The sequence below is a fragment of the Quercus suber genome, unplaced genomic scaffold (assembly GCF_002906115.3).
Source record: "Quercus suber isolate HL8 unplaced genomic scaffold, Cork oak 2.0 scaffold_244, whole genome shotgun sequence".
Classification (NCBI taxonomy): domain Eukaryota; kingdom Viridiplantae; phylum Streptophyta; class Magnoliopsida; order Fagales; family Fagaceae; genus Quercus; species Quercus suber.
The window spans coordinates 950,340-965,055 of record NW_027069701.1 but is presented as its reverse complement, the minus strand read 5'-3'; the positions used below and the strand labels follow the sequence as shown (position 1 = coordinate 965,055).

At 33.3% G+C, this 14,716-nt stretch overlaps 1 protein-coding gene and 1 long non-coding RNA gene across 2 annotated transcripts in view; both read right to left on the bottom strand.

The window, feature by feature from the left end:
- The window catches only part of LOC136070599 (uncharacterized), an 11,746-nt gene extending 7,453 nt beyond the window's left edge, over window positions 1-4,293 (bottom strand). Inside the window, exon 1 of the long non-coding RNA XR_010631818.1 lies at window positions 3,989-4,293. This is a non-coding gene — a long non-coding RNA (uncharacterized LOC136070599). The remainder of the gene's footprint in view (window positions 1-3,988) is intronic.
- Window positions 4,294-6,949: 2,656 nt separating this feature from the next.
- Window positions 6,950-13,349, bottom strand: LOC111992383 (uncharacterized). The gene is made up of 7 exons (XM_024024252.2): window positions 12,774-13,349; window positions 11,528-11,580; window positions 10,043-10,135; window positions 9,733-9,956; window positions 8,910-8,976; window positions 8,127-8,237; window positions 6,950-7,138 (listed from the first exon to the last, which is right to left on the bottom strand). Exons 1-7 carry the CDS (start codon window positions 13,342-13,344, stop codon window positions 7,112-7,114), a joined length of 1,146 nt encoding a protein of 381 aa, XP_023880020.1. The 5' UTR covers window positions 13,345-13,349; the 3' UTR covers window positions 6,950-7,111.
- Between the last annotated feature and the right edge of the window lie 1,367 nt (window positions 13,350-14,716).

Below are 14,716 nucleotides of genomic sequence, written 5' to 3'. Positions count from 1 at the left end.
GAAAAAAGGTACCTATAGCAGCGTTGTCCATGAGAAACGCATTTATAGTCGACCTATAGTGGCGTTTTTAAAAACGCTACATATAAGCCTTAAAAACGCTGCTATAGAGTACTATAGTAGCGTTTATATAAAACGCCATTTATAGGACTGCTAAACGCAGCTATAGGGTACCTATAGTGGCGTGTTTTGACAAACGCCGCTAAAAAAACCCACTATAGGCCAAGTTTTTTGTAGTTAAAGAAGTAGACACAGCTCATAACCTACTATAATATTTATGAAATATAAGTGAATACTCAAAGGATGATAAAAGGATTTTTTTTTTTTTTTTTAAGAATCATATATGGGATTTTTGTTTGATAGGAAAGGTGTCAGAAAAATTTAAATAAACTGGTTCCTAATGCAAACTTGACCCTATGGTTTCCTAATAAAGAACTAATAAATCAAGGAAACTGAAATGTATAGCATCTCTTAAACATGGCAAAACAAATGTATTTAACTTGGTCTTATTAATGATTTAATTGTCACTTGAACAAGTCTTACAGGCAAAATTTATATTTGTCAGTGTCTTTAAATTTTGATGTTTTGCATGGGAATAAATGTAAATTTTTATAAAGAAATAGTTTGTGCAACGGTTTTAATTGTAAAATTAGATAAGAATTACATTTTAGAAGACTTAATCGTTTTTTAGAACGAATATAAAAAAAAAATTGTCAAAAGTTTTGGTCCTTAAACTATATAATTTCTAATTTCATTATCAACAATGAAATATATCAGTTATTTCATTTTTAGAAATCTTAGGGGGAAAAAAACAGTTCTTTGTTTTTTTTTTTATTTTCTAATTGTTTTTTTCCCCTAGGATACTCTACTCAAATTATTAGAGGATTTCTTCTTTATTTCAAAGAACCAATTTGGGACCTACTAATATCTCCTTTTAAACCATTTTTATATCTTCTACATGATGTTTGCAATGCTAAATGAAGTACTTTTTTGAATACTAATGATTATGATCTTGTGGATGAACAACTCAACACTTTTTCCTCTAGTTTTTGTTAAGAATTTTCACAAACGCAATATTAGCAAAATTAGATGATCATATATATCTACATCAACTATTTCAAAGCAACATAATATTTTGGAATTTAACACAGAATATATATGAATTTAACATACTTCGAAAAAAGGGAATCCAAAATATAGCATGACAAATTATGGAAGATTTTTTTTCTCAACACAAAGAAAAAAATATAAAATATATGCTGTAGTAGGGGAATAGACCTATGTTATGTAGAACTCTCATTTGATGGAGAAAGCCATTTCATTTCAAAAACAAGGAAATTAGGAATATAAGAATCCAAAAGGTTGGAAAAGGAAGTCGAACAATCAAATGACAATTATTTGATGTTAAGTCCATTCTATAATTCTTTCTCAAAAAAAAAAAAAAAAAAATTATCAATTTATTTTTTATTTTTTGAGAAAGAAGACTTTTATTGAATGAAATTAAAGAGCGGTCAAATTAGCCTTAACAAAAGGTAAAGTGCGAAATGGGACATCCTCCATCCACACAGTACAACTCGGTGATGTCAAAACTAGCCTAGCTAAGCTATGAGCAACTTTATTACTATCTCTCCCTATATGAGTGTATGACAATTCTAAAAACAAACTGAAAAATAAGGAGACATCATTTATCAAATGGGCAAAAGGAGTTAACCCATTGTCCTTACACCTCAATGCCTTCACAACCAATTCCGAAAATTGAGAGAGAAAATGAGGAGGTGACTTCATCATCTAACTCCTTAGTTTGCTTTCTTGGATTAACAAGTCAACTATTAGTTTGCTTTCTTTAAAAAAAAAAAAAAAAAAAGGGTCCATTCTATATATATATTTTTTGAGAAAGAAGACTTTTATTGAATGAAATTAAAGAGCGGCCAAATCAGCCTGAACAAAAGGTAAAGTGCGAAATGGGACATCTTCCATCCACATAGTACAACTTGGTGATGTCAAAGCTAGCCTAACTAAGTTATGAGCAACTTTATTACCATCTCTCCCTATATGAGTGTATGACAATTCTGAAAACAAACCAGAAAATAAGGAGACATCATTTATCAAATGGGCAAAAGGAGTTAACCCATTGTCCTTACACCTCAATGCCTTCACAACCAATTCTGAAAATTGAGAGAGAAAATGAGGAGGTGACTGCATCATCTAACTCCTTAGTTTGCTTTCTTGGATTAACAAGTCAACTATTAGTTTGCTTTCTTTACGTTAGAGCATCAACTAGCACCTTTTGCTCTTGATATTATCTGAATTTGTTTGTTTATCATCTATATACATCATGCTATGTGGTTCCATAAATTTTATTAAAATTTATGGAATAAGGAAATAAAAATATTTGTAGTTGAATACAAATAAATAATAAAACATTAAAATCTTTGCTTAGATAGATAACTAAATTTAGGTGGAAGGCAAAATGAATACTTACTTTTAAAGTTTTTCTTAGGTGGAAGGTTATAGAGCGATACATTGTGGTAATTAGAAGATGATGAAGTAGAAGGCTAAATGAAAGAGTTTAAAAATGAGCCACATGGCGATACCTCACACTCACACATATTTTTTCTGCTTGATATGTGACCTATTAAAGAATATATAGGAAATTTGATACACAAAATGATGTGATTCCACCATGTGAAAAGATAACCCTTATTTGATTCATCAAGGAATTCCCCCACACTTACAAATAAAATTTACCAATAAAATGGATGAACAATGATTAAATAGCAAAACAATAAGAAATATTGAAGTTCAAACTGACCTAATGCCAATCTTAAAAAATGGGGAAAACTACACTGATTTTCCTTAAGGTTTTTTTATAATTATGTTCATTGTTCCTCTAGTTTGGAATAAAACATTCACCTCCCCTATAATGCAAAATATTTACACTGACCTCTACTTCTACTAGACTAAAAAAAAGGTTTTAAAAAAATTTTGGATTTTGAATTTTACCCTCCACGTAAACTATTATCCAGACCTCCACTAATAAGATATTCGGGGTTTTTTAAAGCTATTTTTTAAAGGATTTTTTTTATAGCCTTTTTTGAATTATGAAAGGTCACCGTAAATAATTTGCATTTTGAGGAAGGTGAGTGTCTTATTCCAAATGAAAAGGAGGTACATACAATAATAGAAAACCTTAAGGCTCTGTTTGGTTGGAGTGAAAATAGGAGGGATGGAAAATGAAGAGAGAAAAACATGAGAGAAAATGATGTTTTCCCTTGTTTGGTATAGGGAAGAAAACACAAAGGATGGAAAATGTTGAAGAAAAAAATCCACCGGGCCCACAAATTTTTTTCCTCCCGATTTGGGAGGAAAACTGGGAAGAAAATTAGAGAGAAAGGGGGGCTTAACACTTAAAATTGCATATTTACCCCTCCTTGATGTGTTTTACGTGCTTGACTTGTGAGTCTTGACTCCTTGTCCTTTCCTTTTTCTTTTTTTTTTTTAGTTCTTTTCTTTTGTGTTCGTACAGCAACCTTTCTTTTTTCAATTGCCCCCCCCCCCCCAATATTCCACCACTGTGTTTTGCACAGTTTAAATGTTTAAAAGCATTTATTGGCATTTGGTATATATTTGATAATTTGTTCTTTTGGATCTCGTACACTCCTACATCTTTCTTCGAATTGAATATTAATTGTTGTACGTTAGGGTACCAATTCCGAGTAGTGAGGGTTTGAATAGAAATTTTTTATTATTATTTTATTAATTGAAGATTATAGGTTGTTGTTCAATGCTACTTATGTCGATATCATATATTTATTTTTTATTAATTACTAAGATTAAATTTTTTTAGAGTAATCATAGAATACTTTCAAGAATCATAAATACATATTCTCTCCTTTTACATAATAATAGACAATACATGTAAGAGGAAAGTACATATTTATGGTACTCCTTAAGTATTTNGGGGGGGGGGGGTTGGGGTTGGAGAACTTACTTGAAATTAGTATTACACTAGAACATTTTCTTCAGCAGAATTGTACCCTTCGAGAGCTTACAAGAGGAAGAGGAGTTTACAATTGAAGATGATAAAGTATTACAAACAGGGAGGATTGCAAATGATAAAATTATCTTGATGTTTGTTTCTTCTGTTATTCCCACACTTAAACATGAGTACGAGTGGCCTTAATAGAGTTGAAGTCTCCTCATCCAGAAGTCAAGAGTCTACTTTTTATTCTCTTGAAGGGGTCTACTTAAAGTCTTAAAGCAGAAAGGCTGTTGAAAGGATTTTATTCTTTTGAAGGGGTCTAGTCTACTTGAAGTGGAAAGGCATTTATAGCTAATGCCTTTTTACAAGGACCAGCAAAAACGCGGAACCTTTCCAAGCTGTTACCTTAACATCTTCCACCAACTTTCCCAAGCAATAAGCCAAGAACCATCTTTCTCCCGCTTGTTTAGGATCTATTTGGTAAGAAATTTTTATAAATATTGTTAATGTTTTGTAAAAATATGTGTAGGTGAAAAAATGTGTAATGTTGTTTAAACACTGAAAATTGTTGTTTAAACAATAATAACAAACACTCCCTTACTTTCTGTACTAACATACCAGTAACCTGTTAGGTATGTACGACTTAAACTTTTTTCTTCTTTTGTTTTTTATTTATTTATTTATTTTTATTTTTTCCACCGAGGTCTTTCCCACTCGCATATCTTCTTTTATTTTAGGTTAAATTACAAATTTAATACAAATGTGTAAAAAAATCTGTTTATTTTAGCATAAAAACTTACTTTTTTTTTAAATTTAAATTTTACATATTCATTTTTCAAAACACTTCACATCAAATTATCTATTTTACACTACATTATATTAAAATATACAATTTTCTTCATTTTTTAAATTGTTTTTTTTTCTTCACACATGATAACAATCATCCACTTTCTTCCTCTATCTTCAAGATACGGAAAGAAATAATAAAAAACCAAATGCAAAGTTAATAGGATCAATGTAAATTTACACGGTTACTATAATAACTTTACAAATTTACATAGTTTTAGCTTGACTGATATAGATGATTTTGGAATTTGAATATGTAAAATTGATACTTTTTTTATTTTGCATTATTTGATGCAAATGTTCTAACTTCGGCTAAAATTCAATTCATTCTGCAATGCCCGAGGGAACTCTAATATGTACCAAGTTGAAGCTGAAGCCCAAATATGAAGATTGATTTGGGCCAATTTCTAGTCTTAGTGATCACTGCTCAAGCACAAGGAGCAACACCAACCACTTGAAGGGTATGGCGTTATGCTATGGACTCAAAAATTTCCACGGCAGCAGACTCATCAAAACGACCCTTCTAACGCAAGCTTTTCTGTGACTTGATGATGCTCTGATTCCATTGCAAAATTTCTTGAATATCTGAACGCTCCATCCTGGTTACTTTTGAAGACATTTTCTTTAGTTAATTTACACATGATTTTTTTTATTCATCCATGCCACACACATGCATAACATCGGTTGTAATATAAAGATAACGAGAGATCCGGTCAATTAAATTGTCCACATGAACAAACAATCATTTGTGGCAAAGATCCTCCCATACCTCTCACTAGTGATCTCCACAAAAGCATGATCCTTTATAGAAATGATGATATTGGTTAGAATCTCTCGCAAGTGGCAACAATCTCCCTTCATTCTTATCAATCAGGACACGGGTTCCTGAGGTGTGATAATGAGCCCAAGAGTAATGGCCGATTTCTCACTGTGACTGAGAACCATCTCTTCCTTGGTGTGATCATTCACATTTTGCATAACCATGCTTGTGTCTGGCACATTTTGCATAACCATGCTTCTTATCATTCTTCCACAGTGCTGACTTCCAAATGAAAGCGTCTCCAAACCCCATTAGCCCTCATTCTTCATATTTTGCGGAGTAAATTTTCTTCTTATCATTCTTCCACAGTGCTTACTCGTATTTCTTGCTGTCAAAAGAAAGCAACTCACCCAAGGTTTCTATATAAAGCCATTCATTCATGTCACCAAAGTGCAATAATTGGATGTATATTTTAATTGTTGAGAAGTCAACATCAATCATTGTGATACATGCGTGTAACATTTCACAATTTTAAACATTTGTTGAAATCAATGAAAACGCAATACTATCAAACACAAACGCAACGACTTTTCCTATAATGCTAAGATAAGGAGAGTATATATATATATATATATATACACATACACAGTGTGACACAGGTGATATAGTGGTTCAACCTAACAGTTTATATGAAAAACCCTTTTAGGGCAACCTTCACTATATTAAGTTAATTGTATTACAATGTACCAAATGTAGGGTATTTATAAGTGGTTAAACAACATAGATTAAGCATACACTAACCCATGGTTACTAGACTTGTAGTACAAGTAGAATACTTAGATTGTGCTTGATATGCTTAACCAATACAATTAAAATTAAGGATGAGAGGCTGTCAAATTGTTATGTACTTAATTCTGCAAACCTTGGTGCCTACTTGTTTAGAAAAATGGACTTTCATGTAAATTTTTTGTTGCTGTTCAACGTGTGCAGTGGTTACTATATGTGCGTTTGATGGAGCAAACGATTACTGCCCTATTTCATCATTTCAATTAAGGATAATGCTTTGGTGAAGAATACTTGTGAGATGTATGGTGGGAATTTTGCCAAAAATTATTTTTCATGTGGACAATCTAAATTGAATGAATCTCTCGTTATCTTTATATTACAACTAAAATTATACATGTGCATGGCACGAATGCTTGCTGAATGCTAATAATGGACACTCTTCGTCCACAAAATAATTAATTCATGTCATTATAAATTATAATGTCGGAATTTTGGTCCATTGTTTATCCAACACAAAAGAGAACGTTTAAATGAGGAAATGAACGAGAAAATTGATAAGAAATAAACTAAAACCATGCTTAAAAAAAAAGCATTTTATAGATGATATATATAATATAAATCAAAAGTTCCTATTTGATTTGATTAGTAACGTACTACAATTTACAAGACAGATGCATCTGTTAATGTTTACAATTTCAATTGTTATCCAATAAATTGGGCAAAACCATTTTCTTCTTGTTCTACTCATCAATATCCTTTACAGCATCCTGCATCATAAGCATTAGAATAGAAACGAGTCAGCATTGTGGAAGAATGATAAGTAGTATAAAAACTGACTAACTTCAGAATTTAAAATCGTTGGCAAGTGAAGCCATTCAAGTAATCCCACATCCTTATATACATCATTTAGACAAAATTATAAGAGCCCCATCTCCAAATTCTCAACCATATTTAACCTAAAAAATATTTTTTTTGTATTACCTACCAACCTTTTAAATTAAGTTACTTAACAAAATGACAAACTCTACCATTTCTCTATTGGATGGGCTAATGGGGTTTTTGATAGTGTCGGTTTGGTTGGCATTGGAGATAGAGCAACATTGGAGCTCAGGGCTGGGTAGCTTGGGTTAGATCGTTGGTTTGGGTATATCCGAGAGGCATGTGTTTGTTGGAGATAGGAATAAGAAAGCCAGAGAAAAATACCATGGGTTATATTTAGCTCTCTAAGAGTCTAAAAGCTGTGTATTATTGAAGGAAAATATAATATAATGGCTTGGAGAGCTGCAGTGGCTTTCTGGATTTAGAGAGCCGCTGTAGCAGTTGGATTTTCTACAAAGCCTCAAGTGAGGTATGTAGAAAATGAAGAGGAAGAGCCTCAAGCGTGGCTGTTGAAGATGCTCTAATGCCACACTAACTCAACCAAAATTTTGCCTCATTTCCAATTATGGAGTCAGCAACATGAAGGTACCACATTATGCCACTACTTAATTAACAGATAGTGAGACTATGAATTTTAGCCATGAGATAAGGGTCATTAGCATTATGGCTTGGGCACTTAAAATTCACTAGTTTTAGACACGCATAATTTGCCATGTGTTTGGCAATAAAGTTTTCTTATAAAAGTATATAAATAAAGTTGCTTAGTTTTTTACACTGATATTAACCCTATTGGCAAAATGAGGGATTAGGACAGGAACCTTAAACATAATACGTTATAAGAAAGAAATACTTTGCAAATTGCAATAGAGACATTACCTTAGCAAGCCGCGTCACATAAGCTGCAGCAATTGCTGTGACCAATAGTCCTAGACCAAATGTCAATAGCTGACCATTTCCTCCAGGTAAACCAATCTCAGATTCTTCTTGCTGAAACATCACCAGAAAGGGGGGAAAAAATCAATAGGCAGACAATCAGATTGAATCTAATGACAAATCATCCTCATTAGTGGAAGGTCATGATCTAAAAGAATAGAAATAAATTCAAGCACCAAAATTGGAAAATAATGGATGACTGATAAATTTGTGTATCAAAAGCCTAAAACCAAACCAATTAGCCCATCAAATGCCTTCAATCAATCTCAAAAGGCAATCAGTTTTAGTTAAAAATTGGTTGTTTAGACTGTGGCCTTGCATTCTAAAGCTTCTACTGTGTGAAAGGCTCACACTTCTTAAAAACACACTTTCTAGTTTACCAACCCATTCTTTTATCTCATTTCACTATGTTGCTAATACGTTGAAGAAGTTAGAGCAAGATTTGTCATAGGGTGGGAAAATTTTTAAATGGTTGGATAAAGTATGACTGTTACACTTTGATAGGCTATAAAAACTAATGAGACCACTATTACCGTATAGGCAGTCATAAGGAACACACACACACACACACACACACATATATCTTCTGGAGGTTGTTAGGATGAGTCTTCATGGACACATGTTTACTTTTTAAGTAAAAAAGAAACAGAGACAAAATGTAATATTCAAACAATTGGCACAATTACATATAAAGTTTGCAGCAAGAGGAACCAATTAAAAACTCACAATAATTGCCCGCCCAAATGCACCAGCACTCACATAAGCCCATGTTCCTGGAAGCATCCCCAACCAACTGCACACAAAATATAGTTGAAATTTGAATTAGAAAGCAGAAGATTGCGAGGGTTTTACAAAATCATATGAAACTTATATTGTCATTTATAAGTGATTAAGAGTTTTAAAAGTAAGTTCCCAAACATAATGTTAGCTTACAAACGTGTTGTCACACTACCCATTCCCAATAGCGAGATTTTGGCAAGTGCATTATTGACTAATGTATGCCACTGCTTCAACAGAACTTAACTAGTGAGTTAATAGATTATCTTTATAGTGTTACAAATTCTCTCCAGTTTTGGCTAGGTTACACACCTAATTTCCACATTTTTACCATAATCACAATCTAATTTGATAATTTTACTCATTCTACATTTTGAACAGGCAAAAATGAATAAATAGACAACTCAAACCTTGTTGCATATATATTAGAAATATATATTACTTGAAAGCAATTAGGAATGACAACTGGAGCCATGATCAAGCCAACAGTGACCAGTGACTAAGCCATGCATTACACAGACACATTTTTGCCTTTTTTTTTTTGCTAGTATAAATTAGTCAAAACAACATCTCAACAAATTGAAGCTAAAAAGTTAAATGATTTATAAGTTTTAAGTCGAATCATCTTGGGGAACTCAGATGCCCATAAAAATGGCAAATGATTTCCAATTAGATAAACATCCAAAAAAAGTCACCAAAAAGTGAAGCAAAAACATTTACAATAAACCAAAAACCATTAACCATGAGCAAATAGAATCAATAAGAAGCAAACCTTCCCAACACATATGGTACAAACTTCACGGATGTCAGTCCATATAGATAATTTCCCAAAGAAAATGGAAGTAAAGGGCTTAAACGAAGGAGGGTAACAACTCTGAAGCCATTTTCTCCAATTGCTTTGTCAATTGCTAGAAATTTTTTGTTTCCTTCAACCAGTTTAAGAATCCGCTCTCGAGCAAAGTATCTAGCAATTAAAAAGGCTGCACTTGCTGCCACCTGAAACAGGTTACTGATTTAGAAAACAAAGCTTAAGTAGATATTGTCATTTTGATCTTTCTAACTTGCAAAAGAAATTGACTCACTGTTCCACTGATGGAGACAATGATAGTGCCGATAAGAGAACCAAAAAGAAGACCAGCTGACATGGTCAAAGGAATGGCTGGAATCGCAAGTATCTAGGAACACAGCTATTCAAAGTCAGTATCAGCAGCTAACATATATATACATAGGAACACATGTATGTGTGTGTACAGCTTTGGAAATTGTTGGACAATGTTACAGCACCAATGTGAATGAGAATGCACAAGTTCAGGAGAATAGCCCAAGGAAAACGTTGGATTTCAGTCAAACATTGTCCTTAACTTTTTTTAAAATAAATATTTTGATAAGTTATGCACACACCCAATGAGCCTTGAATGCACAACGTCACATTCCACTTTACTCTTATGAGGGGAGGAGATGCATTGGCAATATCACCCTTGAGTTTAGAGACCATGTCGACATCATGAAACTCTCAGTTTATGAAGTGGAAAATAAAAATGCCTACCTATTTTACTTTATAGACAAACACTACATTGCCTTGACATTTACTAGCATGCACATCTTATGATAGGACAAACAAAGAAATTTGTATATGTGTGCTTGTGACAGGTTACAGGTTATAGAAAAGGCTTGATTTTTGGTTTGTAAGGAAGAATAAAAAGAGAGAATTTAATGGTGTTTAAGGGCTGTATTAACAATACCCAGGAACGGTACCATCAGAAAGAGAGGAAGAAAAGATAGAAGAGAAAGGGAGAAAGTAAAACATGAAGGCAAACATGCCTCAATGCTCAAAACACTCAGTATTTTTCTTTTAATCAACTTCATCTCTCTTTGGAGTAAATTGAACACCATATATGTGTAAAGACTCTTTCTTGTACTACTAGTATTATTAGCACATTTAGTTTAACTAGTAAAAACTAAAAACTGAAAAAACTAAATTGGACATAAAGAAAATGATACCTAAGGAGATACTAAGGATCTCCTAGAAAATTATAGACCCAACTAAACTACCAGAATACCTTTAATTTGCAGTGATTACATAAATGACAACTTTGACACTTCATTCAAAATTGACCATAACTTATGAAATTAAAAAAAGCTAACACTCAGACACATATAACTAGACATTTAAAGCCACACGACTTCACATGTGGTCCCCATAAAATAATTCTTGAATCGGTGAATTCGCTAAGTAGTAATAAACTAATCTTCTATGGTTGCATCACATCTAGACTGCATATTTTTCACAGATATTACAATTTTGTGACCGGATACAAAATTGACCATAATTTAATTAAGTTAAAAGACCTATCACTCAGACACATATAACTAGACCGTTAAAACCACAAAACTCCACATGTGGACCCCATAAAATAAGTCTTGAATTGGTGAATTTATCAAAAAGTAATAAATTAAACTATTACGGTTGTGTCACAACTAGACCATATTTTTTATCCATATTAAGGCTGAAATGTATTGCTGAAAATAAAATGCACTATACTCAAGAAAGAGTTCCAGGTGCATACTTCCAGTCCTGCATAAACCGCTACAAATAAAGCATATCCAGCTGGGCCATAACCTGTTCAATGAAAGAAGTTTATAAAATTAAGCTGAGAGTGCATTCTTTTATTATGATGAGCTAAACGCTATATTGCTGTCTAGATATACTCTGAAAATGCTGCTAGCATGGGCTAGGAAGAAACGCAATTTAGGAGTTCAATGGCATCATAAATCAGGAATGCAGTTGCTCCAATTCATAGAGGAGGTCCTATCATCAAGATAAAGCAAGCACTTTCATTTTAAAAATAACTTCAACCAAATTCATACATGCAAAATTATATCCAATTTACACAAGATAAAACTACAACTTCAAAAATTAGATTGCATGATTGAGCACATGATTCTAGATCGCAGTATTATCACAACAAAAATATGGAAAATGGTGTCTCAGCAGTTATATAAGGCATGCAATAGGATGCACCAGCAATATTAGAATGAAGTCAAGTGCTTCACATGTGAAAGCTCCCCATGTTGCTAAGTTGGCACCTGTTTCTGTAGGGTAATTCCACACTTTCTCCCTCTTCAAAGGACAAGTGCTCCACACAATGGAGGGAAAACATACACATCAGACTAGAGCTGGTTCCAAAGCTAACAGATGAAGTTAAGCAAAAGTGTGTCCCATGATAGAGCTTATTGGCAAGAAATGAAATTAAACATTCAGGAGATTCCCTTCCATTTGATATTTGACAACCTTGCAACTTGAAACTTATGCATGACAAACATGAACCATCTTTGAGAGACTGCATTTCCACAGCCAATAAGAAAGTATTATCTAGTTATAATAACCAACAGGATTAGATAATGTTTTGAACGTATAGGATCCTAAATAGGTCTTGAATTACAACAAACCATTGAGATTATTCTACCAAACAAAAAACCCAATCCAAATTGACATAACAACATCAAAAGAATATAGTATAGACTTCTAATTCCAATCAATTGAATCCACACAAGTCCTCAATAGAGTGGCAACATTCAGAGAATCCCATATCAATGATACTAACAGAAATAAACAAAATCCAATCCAAATGGACAACAACATTAAAAGGGTATAGTATAGAATTCTAATTCAATCAATGGAATCCACACAAGTCCTCAAAAGAGTGGCAACATTCAGAGAATCCCATATCAATGATACCAACAGAAATCAACAAAATCCAATGCCGAATTGACAAAACACCTCAAAAAGGTACGAAATTTTCACACAATTACCTTCGATGAAAGTAGAAAATTGAGTCAAGAAGGCATTAATCTGGTCCTTGTAGACATACCCAACAGTGGCAAAGCCACCAACTACACCCACCAGAAAAACACCAGCCAAGATGGTACCTTTAATTGCAGTGTCACCTTCCAACTCCGACCCACCACCATTTTCAACATCTCCTCCTCTCTTATCACCAGCACCACCACCAGCACCGCCTCCACTACCTTCTTCTTCGCTCCTTGGATTGCTAAAGAACCACCTGAGACTCTGTGGGGCAGTGGTAGGAGCAGTACTTCTTTTCTGCTTCTTGGTCTGCTTTAGAGAAGAGCAAGGTGTGAGGAAGTGAAACCGCTTGTTGGGTCTGAAGCTGAAGAGAAATGTGGAGCTGAAGAGGCATGGTGGCGGTGAAGGTTGTGGTGGCCTGAGAGTGAGGGGGGTGCGCATTTTAAGGATTGGGTGTGGTGTAGGATAAGGGAGCTTGTAGTTCTGGGAGGTGTTGAGGAAGTGCCATCTATTGATGAGAATTTGGGAAGTGTTTGTGTTTTTGTTCGACAGTTTGGGTCGGTTTGGATTTTGCATGAGTGACTGGGAATGGTTGATGAGAGGAAAAATTCTTTTTGCTACTGTTAGATGTATGGAATTTTCGTGCTTTTTACACACGTGTAGCCGTATGATCCAGTCAAAAAAAAAAAAAAAAGTTGAAAGAATAGAAAAAGAAAAGTCTTTGGGTTCTGCTGCGGTGCAGGAAGTGCCAAGTTTGTGCCTTATTACCTTTGGATCGGAGTCAACACTAAAGAGTATGTGTATAACAATACCTTTTTTTATACAAAAAATTTCACTATTTCAATAATTGAGGTGGTGAGTTGCAATTGGCAATAAGTCAAAATGATATTAGTAGCAATTTATGTAAAATGATGACCTGCCACCTAAAATGTTGCAAAATTTGTTATGTTTATAATTAGTAAATAGCAAAATTTGTTATGCCTACAATTAGTGAATAGGTATGTGACATACTTCCTAATTACAGGGATGAACTTGATAAAATCCCTCTCATATATTTATATACATGGATAAATTGCACCAATTGCCTTTCTTGAGGTTTTAAGAAATATATTAGAAATCTCTTTTATTATATAAAATGACATTTTATTTTATCTTTTAAAATTTTATTATTATGTAATTGGTGACTAAGCATAACTTTGAGATTATTTTGGTTGAGAATTTAATTTTAAGTATAAATACTCTAAATTTATTTGTAATAAACATAAAGGGTCTTCTTTTTTTATTTATTGTTTTGATTAGAAAAATAAGGGTCTTTAAGTATAAACTATCTAAATTTATTTGGTCATAAGAGGTTACTTGTTGTATAAAATAATAAATCAAAATATCAAGGGATAGAATGTCATTTATAAAAATAAGAGGTTGACCTTTCTCCCAACTTTGAAAGAGGACCATACGAGATAAGGCTTGATGGTAGGAGTCTTTGTCCTAGCACCCAAAAAGGAGTGGTTTGAGCGATAATTCCAACAAGATTCGTCTGGTACATGTGGTATTACTCATTACTGTCATGTGGCGTGGGATCGATGAGTCCACACTAGTGACCCCCTTTTTTATTTATTAAAAAAAAAAAAAAAAAAAAAACTTTGAAGCAGGTTATTGCAATTTACATGTACACACACATATATATATATATACACACACACACATATATCCTAGTTAGAATTCATTATAAAAAGAAAAAAAAAATCAAATCATCACAAATATGAGTTAACCCGCTACCAGAGTACCATTTTCCATCATTTGCTAAACTGAACCCATGTCACACAAGGATTTGATATGATGCTATGGTCTAGGGTAATTGTAATTGTGCCGGTCTAAATCCATCATACAAAATCTCTTTTTGAGTCTCTTTTGTGTGCCTTTTTCGAATGGAAGGAGACGAGGAGAGAAT

Excerpts from the sequence above, each read along its gene's own strand:
- LOC111992383 (XM_024024252.2), bottom strand. The coding sequence starts at position 13,344 with ATGCAAAATCCAAACCGACCCAAACTGTCGAACAAAAACACAAACACT. Across the intron at positions 10,136-11,527 it reads CGGTTTATGCAGGACTGGAA|ATACTTGCGATTCCAGCCAT; the intron begins GTATGCACCTGG and ends CTGTGTTCCTAG. Across the intron at positions 8,977-9,732 it reads GTACCATATGTGTTGGGAAG|TTGGTTGGGGATGCTTCCAG; the intron begins GTTTGCTTCTTA and ends TTTTGTGTGCAG.